At 37.6% G+C, this 24,240-nt stretch overlaps 3 protein-coding genes and 1 long non-coding RNA gene across 4 annotated transcripts; all 4 read left to right on the top strand.

The window, feature by feature from the left end:
- The first annotated feature begins 829 nt into the window (after positions 1-829).
- Positions 830-9,852, top strand: LOC140789084 (uncharacterized). Its single transcript, XM_073138685.1, has 18 exons — positions 830-1,963; positions 2,165-2,236; positions 2,329-2,533; positions 2,616-2,730; positions 3,902-4,000; positions 4,086-4,167; positions 4,260-4,319; positions 4,407-4,459; positions 4,543-4,709; positions 5,056-5,266; positions 5,848-5,905; positions 6,068-6,124; positions 6,295-6,540; positions 7,642-7,706; positions 7,822-7,878; positions 7,958-8,051; positions 9,088-9,228; positions 9,316-9,852. Exons 1-18 carry the CDS (start codon positions 902-904, stop codon positions 9,394-9,396), a joined length of 2,925 nt encoding a protein of 974 aa, XP_072994786.1. The 5' UTR covers positions 830-901; the 3' UTR covers positions 9,397-9,852.
- Positions 9,853-10,630: 778 nt separating this feature from the next.
- Positions 10,631-18,187, top strand: LOC140788807 (protein BTR1-like). The gene is made up of 8 exons (XM_073138270.1): positions 10,631-10,970; positions 12,293-12,531; positions 12,612-12,712; positions 13,128-13,321; positions 13,909-14,024; positions 17,044-17,187; positions 17,511-17,572; positions 17,647-18,187. Exons 1-8 carry the CDS (start codon positions 10,886-10,888, stop codon positions 17,732-17,734), a joined length of 1,029 nt encoding a protein of 342 aa, XP_072994371.1. The 5' UTR covers positions 10,631-10,885; the 3' UTR covers positions 17,735-18,187.
- Positions 18,188-20,912: 2,725 nt separating this feature from the next.
- On the top strand, positions 20,913-21,909 carry LOC140789306 (uncharacterized). Its single transcript, XM_073138965.1, has one exon. The coding sequence runs from the start codon at positions 20,972-20,974 to the stop codon at positions 21,758-21,760; it is 789 nt and encodes a 262-aa protein (XP_072995066.1). The 5' UTR covers positions 20,913-20,971; the 3' UTR covers positions 21,761-21,909.
- A 190-nt stretch (positions 21,910-22,099) lies between these two features.
- On the top strand, positions 22,100-24,196 carry LOC140789430 (uncharacterized). The gene is made up of 2 exons (XR_012109178.1): positions 22,100-22,427; positions 23,925-24,196. It is a non-coding gene; the product is annotated as an uncharacterized lncRNA (long non-coding RNA).
- Positions 24,197-24,240: the final 44 nt, after the last annotated feature.

Here is a 24,240-nt window from a genome sequence, read left to right as displayed (position 1 = left end):
AGTCTTGATTATTCTGGCCATAACCAATAACAAGAATACACGTGTGCCAGGCTTTCTCACAATTAATAGACCCCGCCTACGTCACCCGTCTCAGGATCGAGGAAATTTGCCCCCAAATCAAAAGGATCCCGCGAAAATCCAGAAGAGTCGTTTCCTCTTCCCTCTAATTTCGTAAATTCCTAAATTGCCCTTTAATCTTATTCATTACATTAGACGGTCGGGTTGCTTTTATGTTGCCAGTTAGTCTCTTTCTTGGATCTTTTTTTTATTTTATTTTATTAGTTATTTAGTTGTATGTAATTAAACATAACAGGAAAATAAACGATCCATACCTTTACTTATTTAACTTATCAATTCAAATTTGAAATTGACAAAATCTAAACGGATCTTGGCGTAATCCGATCCAATTACAGCCCTACGCTACTAAATTTATAGCGTTGCCAGGTGGATATGGCCCATTTTACTTATTTGCCCCTGTCCGATTCTAAAAAAGCTCCAGATCCGCTGAGATCCGTTTCCGCTTCTACCCTCCGTAAACCTCGCCGCCCGCTCACGAACAAAAAAATAGGGCTATTTTCGTAATTGCCGCGCTTCAGGTTCAATCGACGTGCCCTTCTCTTTCCGCCCCTTTACCTCCCCTTTCCCACTCTCATCTTTTCTGTTTCCTTCTTTACCCCTTTCCTAATTCTTAATTCCCATATCTAATCCTATTTCCCTCTCCTCCTCCTCTTCTTCCGGTCCTTCCAGAATCCGAAACGTTCTCTATCTCCTCCTCTTCCTTCTTCTTTCGAAGGTAGAATAAACCCTATCTTCCCCGCCCGCCCCCCACTCCTCAATTCTTCTTCGCCGCTGCCGCCTTTGCAGGAACCCTAGCACAGATCAAGTTCCGATCGGTCCATCTATGGCGAACGGGGACAAACCGTCCGATCCGGAGGCGTTCGTGCTCCGCTCCGGCGTCCGCACGGGCCTCAAGCGCGAGTTCGCCTTCGCCCTCAAGGCCCAGGCTGAGCTCCCGGCTTTTCTCGGCCGGACTCGATCCCGAAAACCCGTCCTCACCGGAAACCCTACCGCCTTCTCCGCCGTTCCAGTCGCGTCGATTCGGGATAACAAGAGGGCGAAGAAATCAGACGGCGGAGATGGACCGCCGGAGGAATCGGTTTATGTTCTTGCGCCTCTCCCTCCGTCGACTCCGTCTCCGGTAGAGGCCGATGCGCCTAATATGGTAGAAGGGAAGGATGAGTCCATTGGCGATTCTGATCTGCGCGAGAACGAGTTGAAGGCTACCTCCGACGTATCGGAAGCAATGCCGGAGATGGAAGTGGATGCCCCTCCTCCTCTACCGCCATCTGCAATTGAAACTCCAATGGTGGTCGACGATAAAACAGTGACCAGTTTGGTCGATTGCCCGGTGGAGGATGGTGATACCAAGGAGAACCCTATTGTACTTGAAACTGAGAAGCCATTGCATGCAGGATTGCAAGAATCACCAGTGGGAATTCTTCCTTCTCCTCCGGTGGAGATTCTTGATAGGGAGCAGATGGCGAGCATTCCACCTGAGAAGCCAATGAGGAGGTTCACAAGGTCGGTGTTGAAGATTCTATCAAAGGATCAGGAAGGGGTCGCTGTGGAGAAACATGTTTCTGAAAATGGCCATTGCGTTCCGTTGGATGAGGTTGGTGTTGTGTCGGGGAATTCTACTAGGAGGTTTACCAGATCATTGATCAAGGGTAAAACAGAGGACTCTGGAGTAGGGAGTGAAGCAACAACAAGCAATGGTTCAGTTCGGTCGGAGGAAATGAAGGATGGGGCTAGTGAGTCGGTGAGTTCGGGAGTGAACAAGAAGATGGAGATGAAGATGTCGAAGAAGGTTGCGCCAACGAAGTCACCAAGTAATGTCAGGGAGCTGCTTGCGACTGGATTACTTGAGGGGTTTCCTGTCAAGTACTTTATCCCCAATGGGAAGGTATGCTAGATTTTCAGTAACGTCATGCTGGGTCAAATGATTGCATCCTTTGATATTGTGGATCGTTTCCAATTTATTTTATTTTTCATAGATTTTGTTGGATGTTGGTTACAATCTAGTGCTCCATTTCAGTTTTTATCCTTTTTCCTTACTGGTGGGCACTCTAATTTTAATCATGGATTGTGGGAAATATCTTTGCAGCTACCGGCTCTTCATGGAGTGATTAAGGGCAACAACATATTATGTTCATGTGCTAGTTGCAATGGTTCCAGAGTGAGTCTTTGGTTTGCTCTACATCTCCTTCAACCTTATTAGATTAACATGCCTTTGAAGTTGTAAATTTTATATACTGTTGTGAATTGCAGGCTGTCTCAGCCTATAACTTTGAGCTGCATGCTGGTAGCACAAAAAAACATCCGTCAGATTACATTTACCTAGATAATGGAAACAGCCTCCGTGATGTATTAATCACATGCACAGATACTTCATTAGATATGTTGGAGGCTGCAATACAGAATGCAATTGGCCCAATGCCCACTCAGAGACCATTTGCTTGCCAAAACTGCAGCGGTTAGTTTTGTGATCTTGGTAGGCAATTAGCTTTGTTTTCCTTTTACTTATTATGACCATCAGATGTATATCATGTATCCAGAGATATTCCTTAGTTCATGTACTGGGAAACTTGCATTGTTCTGTGATTCGTGCCTTGACTTGAAGCTGCCCAAGAAAACTCTAACTCCATCACATGCAAGTGCTACTAGTACCAGGTATGCTTTTAGACATCATGTCACTTTTTGCTATAAGGATTTTTTAGTATTCTCGTATAACGTCTTCAGTTCTCTTAGTAGTCTGATTTATCCATCCACAGTTATGGAAATTATAAGTTGTACATAATAGTTTGATTAGTTTTACTCATAATGCAGATTCATTTGTCAAAATTGGTTCATCGAAAAAATATCCTTAGCTTAGTTTTAAGTTTTAACAATGTTCATGTGTTATCTATCATGTCTTTTAATTTCTTGGCATAGAAGAAAAGATTCACTTACTCATGTATAATACCTTACATTGACATGTGATGAACTCTTGACTTCCTTTTCTTTGAATTGCATTAAGTAAAACTTGAGCGATGACTGTATGTGAAGTCGAATATCATTTGCGTGGATAATCGGATTTGTATTGTCTACTATTACATGCTTTAACCTTACCTTTTCTTATTTATTCTAACTTAATGTAACCCATGTTCCTTTTGTAATTAATTTTTGATTGCTCAATCTGAGGCTCTTCCATAGGTTTGAGACTAGAATTGACAGATTTTAAATTGATTGACGAGAGGAGATATGCAACATTATTTAAATACCAATCTACATGTTCACCAATTACTGAGAAATTTCATTAGTTTTATTTTTTGGAGCATCTTCCATGTGATCACCTAGAAAGGAGGTCAATTGTGAGGATTGTGGAAAGAAGCTATCTTCATTCTGACCATCTAAAGTAAGTTGCTAGATGACTGTATGAAGTCAAGCCTCAAAGGACAATCTCGTACTTTGTTGGTGAAAGCAAGCATTAAATTTGTTGCAGGATTAATAGTTTAGACATATGTAAGATTATTGCTCAAAATGCATATGTAAGTTTGGTGTTCCCTATTAATGGGTTATAATAGAGTGAGAACCTTTCTAGTTTCTGATTGTTTTTTATGTTACTTGCCTGAAGCTTTTTCAGGTTGCCCACCTACCTTCTTCTTTACTTTGAACATTTGAATCAAAATCTTTGACATGTGCAATCTCTCAATGATTGCATTGGTCTTCAGTTTTACAGTTTGTGCTCTATGTACATGATTTGCAACAAAATTGTTCGTATCTATATGTTTGAATATTAGGTAGATAGGATATATAAGATTAACCTTTTCTTTTTGCTACTTGTACATTTATGCTACTATAGGTTATCAAGGGCAGGATCACCACCAACTGCACCGGATAGCTTGTCAAAAAATGCATCCTCAGGAAAGAAGAGTACCAGCATAGGAAGATTAACAAGAAAGTTGGTATTTTGTAGTATAATTTCTTTTCTGCTGGTTTTTCAACTTGTTACTAATTTCTGCTGGTTGTTCATTCTCATTTTTAAGGGATGTGGGATTGCACAAGTTGGTCTTCATGAATGATATTTTACCTGAGGGTACAGAAGTAGGCTACTATGTTGGTGGAAAGGTTGTTTAGAGGATCTTGTACTTGTATAGAATTATGGCTTCTGGATTCTATATCTATTTCTATGATCTAATTTTGTGGTAACTATTTTGCAGAGATTACTCGGTGGTTATATAAAAGATTCTGGAATATATTGTCATTGTTGCAATTCAGTGGTAAACTTTTGAGTTTCGATCTTAGCTATCTTATTGAAGCCGTTAATGCTTTTGCTTCATTTTGATCTTTCTATGTTAATTGTGCAGGTCAGCCCCTCGCAGTTTGAAGCTCATGCTGGTCGGGCTTCACGACGGAAACCGTGAGTTCATATTTTGAGAAAACCTCATCTTTTTGCGGAAAATTGTTTTGACTGCTATTTACCTCTCTTTGTATTTATTGCAGCTACAATAACATTTATACTTCCAATGGAGTTTCACTACATGAATTATCGGTTTCTCTGTCAAAAGATAGAAAGATGTCAGCAAGTGAAAACGATGACCTCTGTAGTATATGTGCAGATGGCGGAGATCTTCTCCTTTGTGATCTTTGTCCTAGGGCTTTCCACAAAGGTACTTGATTTCTTGTTTCAAGGTGAATTATGTTTATCTGAAACTATATGTAGTTGTAGTTGTTCCACTTAGAACCAATTTTCTATGAGAAGAAGTGGTCACAGGACATCTCAGAAGACATAGATGACAAGTCTTGCCATATTATTTGTGTTACTTTGATATAGTTTTCTGCTGTACTATTTGTGCCAAACTTTTCTTTTACATCTTCTTGATTGTCGCCTCACTTCTTTGCTTGGTTTCGTAACTTCCTTTATGGGCTTCAAGCACATGATGTTTCGTCACTTTCATGTTTCTTGGCCCAGAAGATATTAACTTGTTGTATGTGTTATGGCTGGGATTCTTGCAGAATGTGTTGGTTTGTCAATCATTCCTAAAGGGGAATGGTACTGTCAATATTGCCACAATCTTCATCAGAGAGAAAAGTGTTTGGCACATAATAACAATGCAATTGCTGCTGGACGTGTTGCTGGGGTGGATCCTATAGAACAGATATTTAAGAGGTGTATACGTATTGTCACAACTTCAGAGACTGATCTTGGTGGTTGTGCTTTATGCAAGTAAGATGTTCGTCTAAGTCTATGAAAATATTTTGTTTCCGTCTATTTGTTTGCTTTTTAGATCTCTGATGCTAAGATAGAATTTTTGTTGTGGGGGCAATGGTCCTCTTTGACAATTAGCATTTCATCTTGCCTGAATTCAGAGTGAGGTCAGTTTTTAGATGCCTATGCTGGCATTTGATTTGGCAAGAGGGAGAAAAGGATGCCTGGACATTAAGAATGAAAATTTAAATAAATGATCATTAACCATTAATTTTTGTATTATTGGTAATAAATAGCAAATGACTTTTTTCTCAATAGTAAACCTGAAGCACAAAAGGCACTGGTCATTTTAAATCTAGCTTTAGCTCAATATACGACATCTTCTCCCACTTTATATGGTTAATAACTATGGGATGATGGGTTATTTATTGGCATCTATTGTTCATTGGTTCCTTCTTTACTATCTTGCCTAGGTCCATCGTCTGTTCAATTTTGGCTTGTGATGGCAAATCAATAAGTCTTAATGACCTTTTTAGTATACTGAATAATTGATATGCTCAAGATTTTTCCTTCCTTCACAATCTTTATCCTTTTTGCAGGCTACATGATTTCAGCAGATCGAGATTTGATGCTCGTACAGTGCTGCTTTGTGACCAAGTATGTTTTGCAATTGGATATATATGATATATATGTATTATCTATACTTCCACACTTCACATATTTTGTTTTCATAGATTTATCCTTTCTCATTCTGAAAATTTAAACTATATGTCTTGGAGCTTATGATATGTTTTAAACTAAAATTCGTTATTTTTTCAGTGTGAGAAGGAATATCATGTTGGGTGTTTGAAAGATCACAATATGGCTGATTTGAAGGTGAATCTTATGGTCCTGCTATCATTTTGCATAGGCTCTGAAAGACTGGTTATCTAAATAACATTGTAAAAATTAATTGTAGAGAGAAGAAAAGTTGGATTGGGTATTTTGCCACCCTAAAACTTGAACTTAAATACAAATTTTTGGGCTCATTAGTTGTTTTTCTACAGGAATTACCTGAAGGGGAGTGGTTCTGTTCTGCTGATTGCAGTAGGATTCATACCACTTTGCAAGATTTACTCCTCCGAAGCACAGAACCGCTTCCTGATTTTGATGTGGATGTCATTAAGAAGAAACGCAATGAAAAATGTTTAAATACTGATGCCTCTATTGATATGAGATGGAGACTCTTAAGTGGCAGAAATGCTGCAGCAGACAGTAAATTATTGCTCTCAAAAGCTGTCGCTATTTTCCATGTAAGTTTTCTATGATCTGATGTTACTTGGAATTCATTCTTGCATTAAATTTATTCCTTCCATTGCTTTTGCATTGGAAATTATTCTGATACTTGTGCATAATTTCTTTTACACTAGAATCTTGAACAGAATTTGATAAAATAAAGATCATTTTCTCTTCAGCAATGTTTAGTAAAATATCTTAACATGTATATAGATGGTCATTCAGTATGAGAAGGCTTGCCTACTTCAACAGAAGTGGTTATGGGCTTAAGCCTCTTTAATATATTATGGCTGCGTATAGAGCCCAAACTACGCATTTTGGGAGCTTCGTGCACTTGGAAATCCATACAAGTGAGAGAAAAATGTAAAGACTACCATTAAAGTAGCCCAAGAGAGATTTATTATATCCGTGTGAATTTTGTCTTCTATTATTAAGAATGTAGGAATTATTCCATTATGCACTTAGTGACCCCTTTTCTCAATTATATGTCCATTTGGAGGTTCAATGGATGATTTGGAGACTTTATGAATGTCTAGGTGTTAAATTTTGGATAAATTAGGAACTTTGATGCTACAAGAGACCTGAATGAAACCTTGTAGACTAACCTCATGCTTGAATGCAAATGGACCTTTTGCATCCAGGGCCAATTTTGACTAATCCGCATTACATTGTCCATAATCTGAGACATTCAAGTTTATGGATATCCTTTACGAGTTGCTTGCAAGGCTGAACAACTTTGAAGATCATCATTTTTGTTGATTCAGCTTAAATGCATGTGGAAAAATCCCACTGAAATGCTCAATATTTTAAGATTCTGTGGTTATAAGTTACTGTGCCATTTGTCCTGTTTGTCCAAAATAGTTTTTTTTAATAATTTATAGATCAAATACCTCAATGCTGAAAACGTGTGGACTTGCAGATTTCTTTCATACTTAATGGCAATGATAGACACCTGGATACAACAGTACAACACATATATATGCCTATACACAGACACACTTGGATACACATATATATATATGCTTATACACATACACACATGGACACACATATATACCTCAGTTGTATATTCTAATGGATTTGTATGTTATTATGTGTTTAATTTTCTTTTTCTGTAGGAGTCATTTGATCCTATTGTTGAATCTACAACTGGCCGGGACCTTATTCCTTCCATGGTTTATGGGTAGGAAAAAGATTATCCTCCTACCTTCATGTTCTTTGTGATGTATCTCTTTGTTCCACAAATGGAGCATAATTATTTTGTCTGCCTAACTTGATTTAATGTTATAATCTGGCAGAAGGACTGTGAGAGACCAAGACTATTCAGGGATGTATTGTGCGGTATTAACTGATGGGTGAGTTGTTGCTACTTGCTAGTATTTAATTAGAGCACTTGTATGATAATCATGTCCTGAATTTTTTTCATTGCTGCAGTTCCTCTGTTGTATCTGCGGGGCTTTTACGTGTTATGGGACGTGAAGCTGCTGAACTACCATTAGTTGCTACAAGTAGGGAGAGTCAAGGACAGGTAAATTCAAATATATTGGACTCAAAACCCTTTATATGCAACTAATTTCCATTTCATCGTATTTTCAGGAAATGCATACCATATATTAATAAGTGTATGTAGTAGCATAAGGTCGCTCAGTTATTTCCTGCCTAGAAAATGACTAGAAAATAGAGGCTCAAAATAGCAAAGATGAGATTGAAAAGTCAATTGTCAAACCATATAAAACTGAAGAACTAAAAGATGAAGCATCAACACATTGCAAAGCACACCACAATTCCTTCAAACTCTTCTCAAGGATCTAAGAACCTTCATTTTCAGTACTTTTCAGATAAGATCCTATTGTTTAATAGGAAGATGAAATAGGAGAGCACTCAAAGGTTGGCTTGCTTAGAGCGAAATTTACGTAGTAAAGAGAATGGCTTTCCAAAATCCAAACTAACAAGTTTGTGAATGACCGCCCCACATTTTGATGAGAAAGGTTGGGGAGATTTATTGGCAAGCTATGTTTTATTAGTTTGTTGTATGAAGAATTTTAGGTACGAAATATGCTTAACATGAAGAAATATTTATATACAGTGGGATGGATGGAGGGGAGGATACTTGGTGTAAGGGAATATAGAAAACTGGATTTGAGTGAGGGAAGGTATTTAGAGTACTCATTGATCTAATTATATGAAATGCAATCCGGAATGCTCAGGCAACTCAGCCTTAGTGGCTGCTTACAGATGAGCCAGCCTCGGCAATACCTCGAATAATTGTGCTGTTGAGTATGACGAGGGCAGCTGGCCACCAGTTGTATCATCAGTTGCATGGTATTTTCACCAGGGCATAGGCATATATATTTGAAGGCTTGTAGGTTAACAGTTCTTATGGGGAGATTCTTCTATTAGTTGTGGATAGTAGGTTCTAGAAAGGATTTTGCACCTTATCAATTCTCATCTCTGTATTTCACACTTGATTGGTTTTCCAGGGGCTCTAGTACTAGCATTTAGTGTCATCAACAATTAGAGACAGATCCCAATTACTATAACTAAATTTACTTTCTTTTGAGCAGGGTTACTTCCAGTCGCTCTTTTCCTGCATAGAGAGGTTGTTGATGTCCTTGAAGGTTAAGCATTTTGTGCTCCCAGCAGCAGATGAAGCTGAGTCTATTTGGACTAAGAGATTTGGTTTCACGAAGATAACTTCTGATCAGGTGGGTTCCTGTGCTGCAATTGTCCGCACTTGTTTGTTATCGATTGATTGAAATGGTGATCTAATGTAATGCACATTACAATTTCAGCTGGAGGAGTATCTCAACGGTGCGCGCACAACCATTTTCCAAGGAACATCAACCCTACATAAGCCAGTTCCTCTTTCATAGGTTTATTCTCAAGGCAAAAAGAAGCAATTTTTGTTCCTCTCCCATTGGAAGAGCCACTTTTTGCAGCGCTTTTCACATTAATGTAAATAGAGATGGATCTGCAGTGTATAGCAAGAGTTCACACCCTCCCCTTGGAAGCAGTTTTCGGTGAGCCAGTGAAGTCCATATAGAATCATCAAGATTAAGTACAGCGGCCAAAGAAAAAAAAAAAGAAGAGAAAAAATAGAAAGAAAAATAGAAAAAGAATGGTCAGAAGTCCTCAGCCAGGTAGATGGAGAAGCTGGCATATTTTCTAGTCACAAAAGTGATGTTCCTTCGATTGCTCAGTAGCAGCCCCTCTTTGTTTTGTTAATACATTCAGTTCCTAAACAATTGTATTGCAAAATTTTCAGTTCCTGAATCAACAGTACCCCTTCAAGAAATTTATATAGTGGAAATGTTACAATTTTGCATCAATATGTGATTTATGAGCATAATGTTTATATATATGGATCCTTTTGTTCTTCTCTGAGAGAAATTGCCGGTTTTGCACCAACACTGTCACCCATTTAATAATAAAATAATTGTTATATGGCTCATGGCTGCACAATGAGTGATTGATAATCTTATCTTTCCTCCATGCTTGTGTTTGTGTAATCATAACCAGACGGCTACGCTTTAAGTAATCGATACCTTATCTTTCCTCCAGGGTTGTGCGCGATGGCTGCGCTATGAGTAATTTATTACCCCCTACCTTTCCCATAGGCTTGCAGCCTATCTTACATCTATCCATGACGTTGGCCAGCATGTCATACTAATAGTAATTAATGTGACATAAAAGAGAGTTTTTTTTTTTGAGTGGGGGTTTTGCCCCCTATATTATAAAAGAATAGAAATATCTCTCTAAATATTAAAAAAATTATAACTAAACTTATCTCTTTTAGACTTCCGTGATAAATTTAAAACCTTATAGTTACTAATTTACCCTCTTTAAAAAAAAAAAGCAAAATTAATGATAAATTAATTATCTAATATTTTTTATTAAGACCTCAGAGGTGAAAAGATAGGGGATACCAGTGTTATCATCTCAAAATATAATATCAGTATCTGAGCTTTATCCATCTTGAAGACCAGTTGCTTGTCTACGGACGTTTTACTTGAAAAATGGGGGGGCCAAGACTTGAGTTGCTTATAAAAGTTGTAGCATTTAAAACGCGCACGTGAATATAAACCCTCCTGGTCCTGGATCGAGCCTGGTTTCTTTTCGTATAAAAGAGAAATATAAAATTAGAGCAGTTCCGAGATTATCAAGATAATTAATAAAGTCGTAGACGAAGGGAGGGTGCGACTTCGGCGGCAGGGCTGCGGCTAAAAACAGAGGCGCGACCAAAGGAAAGGAAAACCTAGAGTTCAGAAGAGACCCTTCTCTAATGGTGATGGGAGAATAACTCTTCCCTTACTCTCCCTTATTCCCCCTTATTTACCTCCTCCTCCTTGGCTTTATTCCGCCATGGAAGCCCCCGACTCGCCCTACGCTTCCTCTCCCGAGGACCCACCCAAGAGATCGCAGCAGCGCTCGAGGTCCCCCGCCCCAGGTGAGATTGCATGCCTTATCCTCTTGTCTCTCTCTCTCTAGGTGTTTTGCAATCTCTATTCGATCTTTTTACCCGGTACTGGATCCGAAGGTTAATTCCCGAGATCTGGTTCGACAGTTGATGTGAAGATCCGTGTGGATAGAGAAGAATATGCTGTCCTTTTGCGGGGTTTGATGATTCGAACGCTGTGGAGTGTTCCATTAGTTTTCAAAAAGGGGCGTTTTTTCTTTCTTCTTCTTTTCCAAACTTTAAATTTTAAAGGACCAACCGAGAGCAAATTTTTCTCGAATAGCTCGTTTGATTTGAAGTGACAAAAGTGGATTCGCGAAAAAAAATAGATTTTGATGAGAAACGTTAAACGTATCATTTGGTTTGGCTAATAAGGAACGAAGATTTTTGTAACAACTGAAATTTTAGGTAAATAAGTTGTATCTCTTTATTCTTGTAATAACTGATCTGAAGACATAGTCGTTTTGGTGACGATGTTATATGCACTCACATGATGCTGCAATTATTTAATTAATGTTGTGTATTTCATTTGCAATCAATAATTGTAGAGTATGGAATCTTGCATTATATACCTTTTCTTTGAAAGTTACTTGAATTACCAATTAACGCATGCAGTCTCATTGGATCTAAAGTGCATGTCTAGCAGGTGCAAGAAAGTTCAATTTTGTCCTCTTTTGTTGGTATCATATATGTAGACATTGACGTACATATATATGTAATGCAACTGGAATGCCTTAATACTGTCAGTGTCTACATATATATAGTAAAACTTTGATAAGTTCCATGTGTATGCGAACTTTCTTAAGAAAGTAAAAGAATAATACAACTGGAATGCCTTAATATGTTTTTCGAACCCAATTTTGGACAACTTAAGCTTTTTAATAAGATGTTAGTCACAATATGGTATATGAGCTAGGTTTTAAAGAGGTATTGTCGTCTTGCATTCAAACTTGTTCATACCCTTTAAACCCTCTCTCAGTTTCCACATGCTTTTAGGGCGGTTTGGCGGGTCTGCACGTGATTAGTGGTCTGGGTCCCACCAAGCGAGATTGCGACATCTTATTAATAAAGGGCATAAGCACCCATGCGCTTGCAATATAACTTTCCGGCTGAGCACAGTTTTGATTTCATCTATGTACAATTTAGTAGTTCTATCACTAGTTTACAATACTGTCCCCAGTCTGCTGCTTACCGACATATTGTACTGGAATCGTGCTGTGCAATCAATTTCTATGCTTTTGTGTTGTATTTGTATGTTTGATACTTAACCATGTTATTTATTGAGTATTAGATCTTTTCTTTTTTCTTCTCAGATGATAAGGAGAAGCAGACACACATAAGGTTTCTAGTGACAAATACAGCAGCAGGATGTATCATTGGCAAGGGAGGATCGACAATTAATGAGTTTCAGTCCTTGTCTGGAGCTCGTATTCAGTTATCACGTAGCCATGAATTCTTTCCAGGAACATCTGATAGAATAATCATGATTTCTGGATTATTTAATGAAGTAATAAAGGCAATGGAGCTGATACTTGAAAAGTTGCTGAATGAGGTAATTTTTTGTGTGTATCTGACTTTTATCTGCTGAGCTTCAGTTGATTCCCCTCAAGCTCATTCTTTTGGCATTTCCAGGCAGAAGAGAGTGCTGATGCTGAAAATGGATCAAAAATAAGACTCATTATTCCAAATAGCTCATGTGGAGGAATAATTGGAAAAGGAGGATCAACCATAAAGTATGCTTATATTGAAATTCTTCTCTAAGACTTTAAATTTTAGGTTTTGATGGTCGACACCTGACAGTTGTTTTAATCTGAATTTTCTTAGTCAGTCCTTCCAACTTTGAATTATCCAGAGCTAAAATTGAATGTCTTAGACTCTTAGTAGTTGAACTAAATTCTTCTTGGATTAAATGAAAAGTTTAAATTAGACTCATGGAGCAAAATCCTAATGGATTTCATATGCTTACCAATACTTGGCAACTCAGTGATCTGTTGTTAAAAGATCTATTTTGATATGATTTCCTGTTGATTATGGTTTACCAGTCCCTCCTTTTCCTTCATTGTTCTTCCTGTCCACTTTCTTTTCCTCTGGTTTATTATTTGTCGTCTAATGATTATCAGATTTGACATGTTTCTTTTCTTTCTACAGATCCCTCATTGAAGATTCACATGCCGGCATCAAGATATCACCTCAAGACAATAATTATGCCGGATTACACGATAGGCTAGTTACTGTTACAGGTTCTTTTGACCAACAGATGCGAGCTATCTTTCTGATATTGTCAAAATTATTGGAGGATGTTCATTATCCACCAAGTTTAAGTTCCCCATTTCCATATGCAGGTATCTCTCCAAAATCTTGCTTTAGTTTGATTATTTAGTGTCTTTATAAATTTACAATTCACTATCATACACGTTCATGTGCCCGTTGCTCCAGATCTATAAGATATCCAGATACTATATCAACATAATGGTTATTAAAATAGGTAAATAACTATTATCTAAATTATGCATTGTTGGTGTTCTAGTATTTTTGATATTACATCGTTTAGTCTCATTCATCTTTCTACTCATAAGCAATAGGTCTACTATTATCTTGTTAGTGTTGTGGAATTATTGAGCATTTTGCTTGTTCCTAGGTTTTCTATTGCAAATGAAAACAATATTTTTGGTAAAATGTAAAGCTAAACTTTATTTAATTGAATTGGTAGTAGGATGTTGAAATAAATTTTTTGTAGGTATGCAGGTAGTGAGTTGTCCCTTTCACTTTTATTCGACTTTGTTGAGAAGTGCATAAACTGAAAAATATAGTAGTTAAGTATTTGTTCATGATTTGGCACTTTTGGCTGTGGTTCTATGTTATGTAATTGGTGAACTTCTAAACTTAACACACTGATTTTATTATGTTTTCCCCTCACTTTGACATTCAGGTGTCAATTTTCCTGGTTATCCTGGTGTACCAGTTGGCTATATGATTCCATCCGTAGCTTACAACACCATGAACTATGGACCAAATGGATATGGTGGAAGATACCCAAGCAATAAGGTTAAAAATACTCGATACTTTGTGATGTAGGATAGTTTTTTGTGCATCTATTTTTCCTGACTGGAGTGAACTTTTGCTTTCTACATGTTATAAAACATTTCTCTTGTGTTGCATGCGGTGTTTGTTTTTCTACCAGTGTGCAAGATCGTTTCAGTTACTTATGAAGAACTATAAACTATTAAGTTGTAGTATTGATGCATTAGGCTTTTTTTTTTAGTTCCTAACCTTTGACCTCTCATTGGATGTGCCCAGCCAGATATCTTCAGTTGATTATTGTCTTCTTTTGCCTGATCTGTATATTTTATTTTATAAGTTACCTTTTGTTTTTCATTAATTTATTGCGCAAGACAAATCCAACAGAGGGAGCTGATTATAGGAGGGTAACTAGATTACAACACAATGATTCTGTAGGCTTATTATAGAAGATCAAAATAGTCAAAGCAAAATGTATGGTAAGTTCAATATAGAAAGGCATCCTAGTGCACAAGGCACTCGCTAATGCACTTCCTTTGGATCACGAGGAGTATTTAGCCTTAATTCAATTACTCTGCTTTGCACAACTATTTAAAAGGGGCAAGCTTTAACACAATAACACTATGATTTATCATTTCTACTTTAAATGCAGTTGATGACCAAGTAAAAGAAAATTTCAGCTTACTGGATTACTGCATCAAAACATGAATATTTAGCAACCAAAGATCCCTTTATAATCACACTTTATTAGCTATTGCATGAATAGTTTTCACATGGCATTTGACTTTCTAGTCACTGGGTTAATGATTAGGTTCAGATATGATAACCAATTGATGTAGGAACAATTTAGCATTCTACTAATTAACTTTGGCTAACTAGTAGGAAAAAAGCTGCACTTTTGTGAAGCGAAAAACTGAAAAAATTTGTAGTGTTGTGTACCGAATCTACTGATGCTGCATGTGGACAGTCTTACAGAATTAGCATAAAAAGAAAGTTATGACTTATGAGTACAAAGTGCAGTTAGATTTTAAGAACTTAGGAATATATTCAAGGTTTATTTAGAAATGGATAAGTGAACTATATATTTTGGGAAATGCTCAAAATTTGTCTCAAATTTATTGGGAACTTTTTAATAGTTTCACACCTGTAATCATAGCATGGGACTCTTTGGTTTCTATTTTGAAGTCAGTTTTATAACCATGTTGTGATTTCATCCTCCTAGTCCCATTACCTTTAGGTCTGCTGAACACATTATTCGGATGAAGCTTGAAATTTGATATGAGATACATATATGACATGCATGGTACTATGACATGACAAATGTGGAGAACATGATAGCATGTACCATGATAGGAAAAGTAATACAAGATATTTTGCTAACAATTATGTTTTAATTTGGTTATTACCTAAAGAGAACTGTGAAATTTTATAGTTGGTTTTGAGGCAAGCATCTTTTACGATCGAAGAAGGTGTTAATCATTTCTAGTCTTGCATCACCATTTTCAAGACCATATGTGCAAGACATAATGAAATCAAGAGTTCGACTTTAAGCTTTATGCTAAAACTCAGGAAAAAGTTTTAACATCTTTCTAACCATTAAATGCGTGGCTCAAGATCTTAAAATTTCATCCAACTGAGAAAAATTGTACTTTCTTCTCTATCTTTTGGGATAACTTTTTTATAATTCCAAGGCACAATGAAGGGCTAGTACGTTAAATCTCTTCTCGAACTCTACAATCAATTCAATCCATAATACAGTGTCTGTATAAGTCCATATTCAGCTCTCTTTTATTCATAACCTACAATAGCCTTCCCCTATCAGATCTTAAATGATCCATCATGTTAATCACTGGAATAGCAGCATATACTGCAGATGGAACTATCCTGATTCCATTGATATGAATGATGAATTTTTTAATGGACGTGACTTATCAGAAAGTGCTTCTTATTGACAGCATGATATTACATTTATTATGCATATTATAGTCCCTTCCAGTACATACCCAGAAAGTTGGCATATCCATGAAGTCTTTATAAAAAGAGAATAAATAGGACAATTCATTTATGGCATGCTTGCTGAGTGCAGACATTAAATACATGGCTGACTAAAAATGGCTATAGCGAACTACCAGGTTTCAGAAACTCATCATTGCATGTTCTATATGAAAGAACAGTTTTTTTTTCCTTACAATTACTACATTAGGCAATCTGTGACATATTAACCTTATGAAGTATGCAAAACGTTTGGTATTCTTTGGTTACTGAAGAGCAATTGCACATGTAAGAGAGTACCTTAAATGAATCCAATGGGAAGTTGGTATTTCGGATTAGGCTTCTTTTTCCATCGTCAAAACTCAGTAATCTGTTGTCTTCCCTTGCCAAATAGGAAACCACAATATCTTCTTATTCTTCTATGCCATGACAAGAAGCACTATTCTATTTTGGTAACCAAGTTTGATCTTTCCACTTGGAAAGAATTATTAATATTTAGGCTTTAGGCATGGGCTAGATGGTGCAGGTTAATCTTTTCATCTCTGGGTCATATGTTTTGACCAATATGAACCATTTCACCGGTGTTTGTATTACCCTTGTGGTGCAAATGTTAAGTTTGGGCGAAGGCCTCATATGCCTCAATTCCATGCTAATGACATTGGACCATTTACTTCCCAAACTAGTTTAATCTAACTCTGTGTGGAATCATCTTTATATCAACTGGTGTTATAGACTAGATTGATCTTATTTGAACAAATGGAAGAAACTAAATATGCAATTTGTGTAATATTAATTGTGTATATGTGTTATTTGTTCAGTAAGTATTTGCTCCCTATCAGAAAGAAGCTGAGCCTTTAAACATGAATGCAGACTGTTGAGCTGATATTTAAATGCCTATTTTCGTTATTGCCCCAATCTGTTTAAACTTTCAAGTCATATTTCTGTAGATTTGAATCCACTGTAATGAAACCAAACAAGAAGACTTGGATAATTTGTAAGCCTGTAAGGGTTGGTTCCTATTTCATAGCAGACACTAATTTCAAATCTCTTCCAGGGCAGCACATCACAAGCTGTTCCAACAAGGTCATCTGTTGCACCTCATGATGGCCATGGCAAGTCTGTTACAATCGGTGTTGCAGATGAGCATATTGGTGCTGTTGTTGGTCGTGGTGGGAGGAACATAATGGAGATCAGTCAGGTGTGTTTATGTATACATAATATATACTTAAAGCTCTTCGATTCATATCTTTCTTTGCTTTATCCATGTAGACTAATCTTCTTGCTAATATGTAGATAGGAATTTGTAAATTCTGTATTCTTTTTAACAATGGCTGTGTTATAATATACATTGTGCCTTTTGAGTGAAAATTCTCCAGATTGCATTAAAATTGAAATTTTGAGTAGTGAAAATATTCTCTTTTGTGCCATATTATCTGAAAACATTTCTTGTTGCACATTTATTATCTTGATTATTTGTTTCAACTTTTCTGTTAATAAGGCTGGATCTGCTCCAAAATGCAGGTTAGTGGTGCTAGGATTAAGATATCAGATAGGGGTGATTTCATGTCGGGAACTTCTGACAGGTACTAAAGGTTCTCCCATCATCTTCCCGCAACTCTAAAGAGTTGTTTCCTGATTTTCCTTTACCTCGGTGCAGGAAAGTCACAATCACTGGGTCTCCAGAGGCAATCCGCACTGCTGAGGCTATGATTCTGCAAAAAGTTTCATCGAGTTCGGAGAGGTGATAATTTTTGTTGTGCTGTTCAACTGATGGCCTGATGCAACTTGGTTTCATGGGAGGTTGTAAACCCAAGGAGATGGGCAAGATCCTTTCTTGGTCCAGCTTTCTAAAAAAAAATCTAGGGTAAATTATAGCTCCGGAGCACATAATCTGTGATTGGCAGTAATGAAGGAGAAGGTCAAAGGCTCTCTTTGAAAGATAACTGGATAAGTTTCAGTTTTGTGTTTCCAAGCCTCGGTGCATGCTAACTAGTTGAAAGACATCTTTTTGATCCTTTTAGGTACCAAAACATTTGATGATCTGTTAGAAGCAACTTCATTTTTGAGGTGAACAAATATTTTGTAGCTTTTAGGCCAACAGATGAGTGCTTCTTGGCATGTACTGCTATGTATCCTTGTCATGTTCTTCAAACTCTGTTTCTTCTATTTATATGACTCGTTATTTAATTTTTTACTAAGGCCCAGCTTAGAAGTGAGAGTGAGAGACTGTGGAGAAAATATTTTTCCTAATTTATTCATTGGTCTAGAAAAAAGAAGTATATGCTGGGCAAAAAGTCAATTTTAGCTTTCTAGAATCTCTATCTTTGTTAAATTGTACTGCACTGATAGGTGGTGGTGCATTTGGCTGAAAGAGTGGCTTTGGAAAAAGTGGTGAGGACCTCATTTAGTATCAACTCTCGCATAGAATGCTGATGCCAGTGTCAAGGAAAAGAGAGTACAGAGTTCATTGTACTCTCTGGTTCCTTCTTGTCCAGGTGCTGTAGATAGTCTTTATATTGTCCTCAATTTGTACAAGTAAAAGAATCCCTTTCCAAAGCCACTCTTCTGAACAGCCTTTGGATACCACAAGTAGGCTTCTTCTAGTTATCACCACAGTGTGTGGACGGAAAGGAAGCTAAGGAACGTATCATCTTAGAACTTTTATTTTTTTGGACGATAATCTAAGACTTGTTAAATCCAACTGTGATACGTGATCCATGGTCTTTTGCAATTTGCAAACTGGATGCTCTTTAAAAAGGGTAGTAAATTTTTGCGATCTCCTTTCTGAGGTGCACTGAAGTTCCTTTTGCTATGAATCGAATAGGTAAGTTAGAGGTTGACGAACTGACCTTCCTCTTTATGCAAGCAAGTATACCACTCCCCCTCCCTTAAAAGTTCGAAGGTTAGTTATGGGCTGAACAAAAAGTCGAACTCTCCCTAAATTTGAACGCACTAAGATGTTATCGAGTTTTAGTCAATATACTAAGCTGTCTAGTTTAGACTTAAGTTGTATGCATCGCAAAACTATTGTTTTGAACTAAAAGACATTGCTTCAAACTATTACGTTGCTAAACTGCTCTTTTAAGCTAACTACACCATCGAGTCATCAACTGAGTTAAATCATTAAGTCAAGCCACCACTAAGTACCAAATAATTTTTCACACAATAATTGTTTAGAGTTGAATTTGATCTCATGACCTCTTTAATCATAAAAAGGTAATTACCAACTCTACTAGAGTTTGATGGTAAGTATTCCTTCATCATCTAAGTGGAAATGATTACATAGTTCTTTGGGCGATTTAATGATGTCTGAATTGTATGTACCTTGAGCTTCAGGAATCCTTTGATAGGTGCTGCGGTCGCCACGTACTCTGGTCTAGAAATTTCCTTTAGCTAAGGTTTGCAGACGATCTCACACCGGTTAAGGGGTTGATATAGTAAGAGAATCCTTGATCTTGAAGAGATCTAATGTAGGCCAGTGGATCCAGTATATTTATGCAGTAATAATTTGCAAATTGTCTCCTAGGTAATGTTAGATCTTGTAATTGGCAATTCGTGTACAAAATCCTTAACTGATGTATTTAGATTATTATGTATAAGAATAACAGAAAGAAATTAAGGAATTTATAATTAGTATAACTTATTCAAGGCTCATATTCTATAAGTGTTTGAACATTTTTATGACATTTTCAATAGTAACAAAAATATTCTACAACATTACTAACAGTAAGTAAAATATAGAAATCATATTCGGATCCTAGAAGAACTTATTGTAGAGTTTTGTTCCTAGTTGTTGTATTATTCTTGGAGTATCTTGCTGTCTCGAGGGTCATTGAAATAGGACGTCAGATTTCAGAATTAATTGATCAATCACGAGAAACAATTCATTATGGGATTACTTCAAATACAACTATGAGATTTAGTCAGCGATCTATAAGTTTCATATTATATTCGTTGCAGTTTAGTAATTGATTTGATCTTAGGGAATAAATACGTAATTTTTATTCTTTGAGTACAAGAGATTTTTTAAGTAAAAATTCTTGTGTGTTTGCGTTGCTTATTTTCTTCTATGGTTAATTCTGATTTTTAACGCATTCTTTAGTATCCCAAGATCATTTAGAGTTAGTAAAAAATTTAGAGCAATATCAACATCCATTCTTCTATCAGTTCCTATTATTATTGTTATTATTATGAGAATAGATCCTATTACTTTACTTACTCTCTTTAGAGAATTTAGAGAAGCTCTACGCAAATCCACTCACGTAAAGATTGAAAGTATGACCACAAACATTAAAAAAGAGAGAAGAAATAAGATCTAGAAGAAAGATGGAATAAGTTGACCACAAACATTAAAAAGAAGAGAAAGAAGAAAGAAGATGTAGAAGATTGGAGGATGCAAATGCCGACACATCCGAATGTTCGAGTTGACTACGACCTAACCCGACCCAACCCACTCCGGGCCTCTGCTACTAGAACCTTCCCCTCAACGACTCCACTATACTTACTTACTGCCACGTGTGAGAACACGAGACCCAAGACTCCTACTCCAGTGGTTGCACCACAACTTCATCAAAGTGCGCCACACCCAACTCCCTGCCACGTGTTTCCGTGCCACGGCCTCGTCTGCTCACTTGGGTCCCACCTTTTGTTTGTTTTTTTGGAAGAGAAAATATTCTTTTTTTAATTTCATTGAAAAGAAATAAATAAATTTCCAAACTATTTGGAGCTTAATAAAGTAATACTACTACTACTACTACTACTCTCTTATTGCCTCGGTGCTCTCACACTATCTACAAAATATTGATTAATGTTATATTCATAGGCTTAGAATATGATTCAATCTAATGAATCGAACCATGTCATTCGATTCGCCAATCGCGTTCACACTTCCTTTTGATACTTGGGTTCCACGTCACATATAGGGACGTAGTTTTCGTTCACAAATCGCAATGACGAGATGATGCACTAATAATTATTTTGCGATGCCTATATATATATATACCCCTACAAAGCCAACTCTTGTACCCAAGAGTACACGAGCCATGGCTAGCTCTAAGGTTGTAGCCGTTGCATTCTTGTTGCTGCTTAGCGTTGAGCTCATCGCCGCCGGGAGGGCGGCAATGCGCTTAAATGGTAATGGAGGAGGAGGAGGAGGTGGTGGTGGTGGAGGTGGAGGTGGTGGTTCTGGCCATGGCTCAGGTTATGGCTCAGGGTACGGCTCTGGCTATGGTGGCGGAGAGGGTGGTGGGGGTGGCGGCGGAGGAGGTGGTGGCGGCGGTGGCGGCGGATCTGGTGGTGGTAGCGGGTCTGGGTATGGTTCTGGTTATGGATCCGGTTATGGATCCGGATACGGGTCGGGCGGCGGCAGCGGAGGTGGCGGCGGTGGAGGATCGGGATACGGAGGCGGCGCCGATGGATCCGGCTATGGCTACGGTAGCGGTAGCGGGTCGGGTTACGGGTCAGGTGGAGGATTACCCGATGGTTATGGAAATGGCGGCGGAGGCGGTGGTGGCGGCGGCGGTGGCGGAGGCGGTGGAGGTGGAGGTGGTAATGGATCAGGCTACGGTAGCGGATCCGGATATGGTAGCGGATCCGGGTATGGTAGCGGTGGCGGACAGGGCGGAGGATATGGGATGGGGGGCGGCGGAGGTGGCGGCGGGGATCGGGTTATGGATCTGGACAAGGGTCTGGATATGGATCCGGGTATGGGTCTGGTTATGGTTCGGGCTACGGTGGTGGACGTGGATAATTCACTTGAAAACATTGGTTAAAAGAGTTATGGTGGGGCTATTGGCTAAGCTATTTATCTTTTTCATGGAGGTTAGCCATGTCGTGCTTGTCATTGTAATGCATGCATAAACTTAATGTGCTTGTTGTCTTCTGTCTACGTAATAAAACGACGTTACTATTGAACTATTAAGTCTCCAGTCTCCTGTCTCCAGTGTCCAGTCCAATTCGAATATTCTTATTTCAAATTAACTAAGCAGGGCTTTATGGACGTGTTAGTACTTTGTCCTCACTACCAACCTTTGCTGGAATATAATTTTGATTATTTATATCTTCTCTTATTATTAATTCTTCTTCTTCTTCTTCTTCTTCTTCTTATTTTTTTTTATGAAAAGCCCTTTAGGAAGATACGTTTGAAGTAGCCCCCCTACCGAATATAATAAATATAATAAACAAAAACAAACATCAAGCCCAGCCCAGCCAGAGGGCATACATGATCTAAGAGGAACAACACTTAATTATAGGCCAGCTAACCGAATTTCGTCGTGACCGTCATGAGTCCTAAAGGTGGTACAAAGGCTTCTTCAGCGATCTTTGGTGAGGAATTTGGCATGGTGGACGACTGCAGACCTTGGTGTAGTAGATGGCAGCGAGGAAGAAGCAACGGAAGATGATAGAGGCCAGCGGCCGACGAGAGGAAGAAGAAGATCGGTGAGTGGACGATTTCTTTTCTTTACATTAGGATACATGGTACAATTGTGATCAGACAACTCTTCGGAGTAACAACCCAACCCATATAATATGATATCTGACATGGCCTCCAATTTCATGTTATGATTGCAAGTAGCCAAAATAAAATCATTAGATGATCAATATTTTATTTTATTTTATTTTATTTCTTTGAGAGAGAAGAATGGTCAATATTTTATAGTATCAACTTCTCTTGTGAAATAATTCTAGACTGTCCATTACTAGGCACTACTGTCTCAATTCCACTATAGTTTCGCATCATAGGAGCTTAATCTTGAATATTAAAAACATGATGGTGGACTACATAAATAAGAAGAGCCTGTCTGGAAAGACATCATTTGGGAAGAAGCTTATTATAAGAGGAGAGTGCATCTTTAAGAATTTGCATATTTTAGATGCTCGAATTTTTGGAGGGGTGTTTTAAGAACTACTAATATTTTCAAACGTAGTGCCAAGCCAGCGGATAGTATAATTGATTCTGGTCTGCTAGATGGGTTATGGATTTTTATTTTTATTTTTATACAAACTAAAACTTTTTAGTTTTTAAGGAATTAAGAATGATATCAAGCTTTCTCTAATGAAGAGATCACTTCTCTGGTGCTGTCTTGGAAGAGGATAAGATCAAGTGAGGTTCGAATTGGCATACGAGATTTATTCTGCTCTTTTTATCTTTAGTCTATCTTGAAGAGGAGAGCAAGCACAGCATATCATGGAGATTTTTTTTTTTTTCAAATGGTATTTATTTCCTTCACTCTTTTTATAATCTCGCTGTGGATGGTGGAATTAGTAGTAGTTTGAATAATCATATCTGGAAGCTCGGACTACCATATAAAGTTCAAAAGTTTTTCTCATTGTGGTGGCTTATATAAGCTCAATTCAAAGGACGTAGTAAGATTTAGTGAGCAAACCTTTATGCATTCTTTGCTAAGAGACAAATGAAAGTATATAGATCATTTTACTCACAAGATGTTCCTACTTCAGAAAGATTATTTCAAGGTTTACTGGTAACTCAGATATCAATTCTTAGCCTGATTCAGTTCAACAATTCTGGTTGGAGTGGAGAAAGAAGCTCAATCAAGGGGCAGTATAGAGTTAGCTGAGATATGACTCTCCCTTTACTATAGTGGAAGATCTGGAAAGAATAAATACAAGAAATTTCAAGAAAAATGCTCTCACTACTGATTTATTCCAGATTTTCTTTATGGAAAAGCTGGGAATGTTTTCTTTTTCCCATCTAAACCTCTCATTTCTTTTCAACAATTCAGCCTTCTTTGTAATGCTTGTTAATCTTCACGGACTCTGAATTATTCTCTTCTTTTAATAGATAAGGGAGCAGGTTTGATGCAGCTGGGTTACTTGATAGCCTTCATTCTGTTTTAATATATTTGCAAAGTCCAAAGGCAGCTTGGCTCTTCCAGTTGCCCTTGGTAAGCTTACAAACATTTCCTAATGCTGCAGACAATGAACACTGGGATGTGATAGGAATTGCAAACAAATCGAGAAGATGAACAAACGCAACAGTTATGATGTAGAGCTTCACACCATGATGGGATTTGCCTTCCCTGATCTGAATCATTCCCAAATAGAATAAATTTACTAGTTGTAAAGCAAGGCTCATGCCAGTAATTTTCAGAACATGGTAAAAATGATCTCCAGAGATTGATCTGGTTTGTCTTTTGTTGATTTGGCCTTACATAAGCACTAATACAGAAAAAACTATACAATCTGAATCATGCAACTATTAGCAGCAGGAATCATGTAAAAAAAACACAGA

This window comes from Typha latifolia, chromosome 5 (genome assembly GCF_019914945.1).
Source record: "Typha latifolia isolate L0001 chromosome 5, TyphaL0001v2, whole genome shotgun sequence".
NCBI classification, from domain to species: Eukaryota; Viridiplantae; Streptophyta; class Magnoliopsida; order Poales; family Typhaceae; genus Typha; species Typha latifolia.
Note: the sequence above shows the minus strand (reverse complement) of the source record. Positions and strands in the feature narration are given on the sequence as shown.

What these genes read in the sequence shown, in the direction of transcription:
- LOC140789306 (XM_073138965.1), top strand. Translation starts at nt 20,972, where the DNA reads ATGCCTATATATATATATACCCCTACAAAGCCAACTCTTGTACCCAAG.
- LOC140789084 (XM_073138685.1), top strand. Translation starts at nt 902, where the DNA reads ATGGCGAACGGGGACAAACCGTCCGATCCGGAGGCGTTCGTGCTCCGC. An exon ending in CGGGCTTCACGACGGAAACC is followed by an intron (nt 4,460 to 4,542) that starts GTGAGTTCATAT and finishes TATTTATTGCAG; the next exon opens with CTACAATAACATTTATACTT. An exon ending in CAGTGCTGCTTTGTGACCAA is followed by an intron (nt 5,906 to 6,067) that starts GTATGTTTTGCA and finishes TTATTTTTTCAG; the next exon opens with TGTGAGAAGGAATATCATGT.
- LOC140788807 (XM_073138270.1), top strand. Translation starts at nt 10,886, where the DNA reads ATGGAAGCCCCCGACTCGCCCTACGCTTCCTCTCCCGAGGACCCACCC. An exon ending in TTGAAAAGTTGCTGAATGAG is followed by an intron (nt 12,532 to 12,611) that starts GTAATTTTTTGT and finishes TGGCATTTCCAG; the next exon opens with GCAGAAGAGAGTGCTGATGC. An exon ending in ACATAATGGAGATCAGTCAG is followed by an intron (nt 17,188 to 17,510) that starts GTGTGTTTATGT and finishes TCCAAAATGCAG; the next exon opens with GTTAGTGGTGCTAGGATTAA.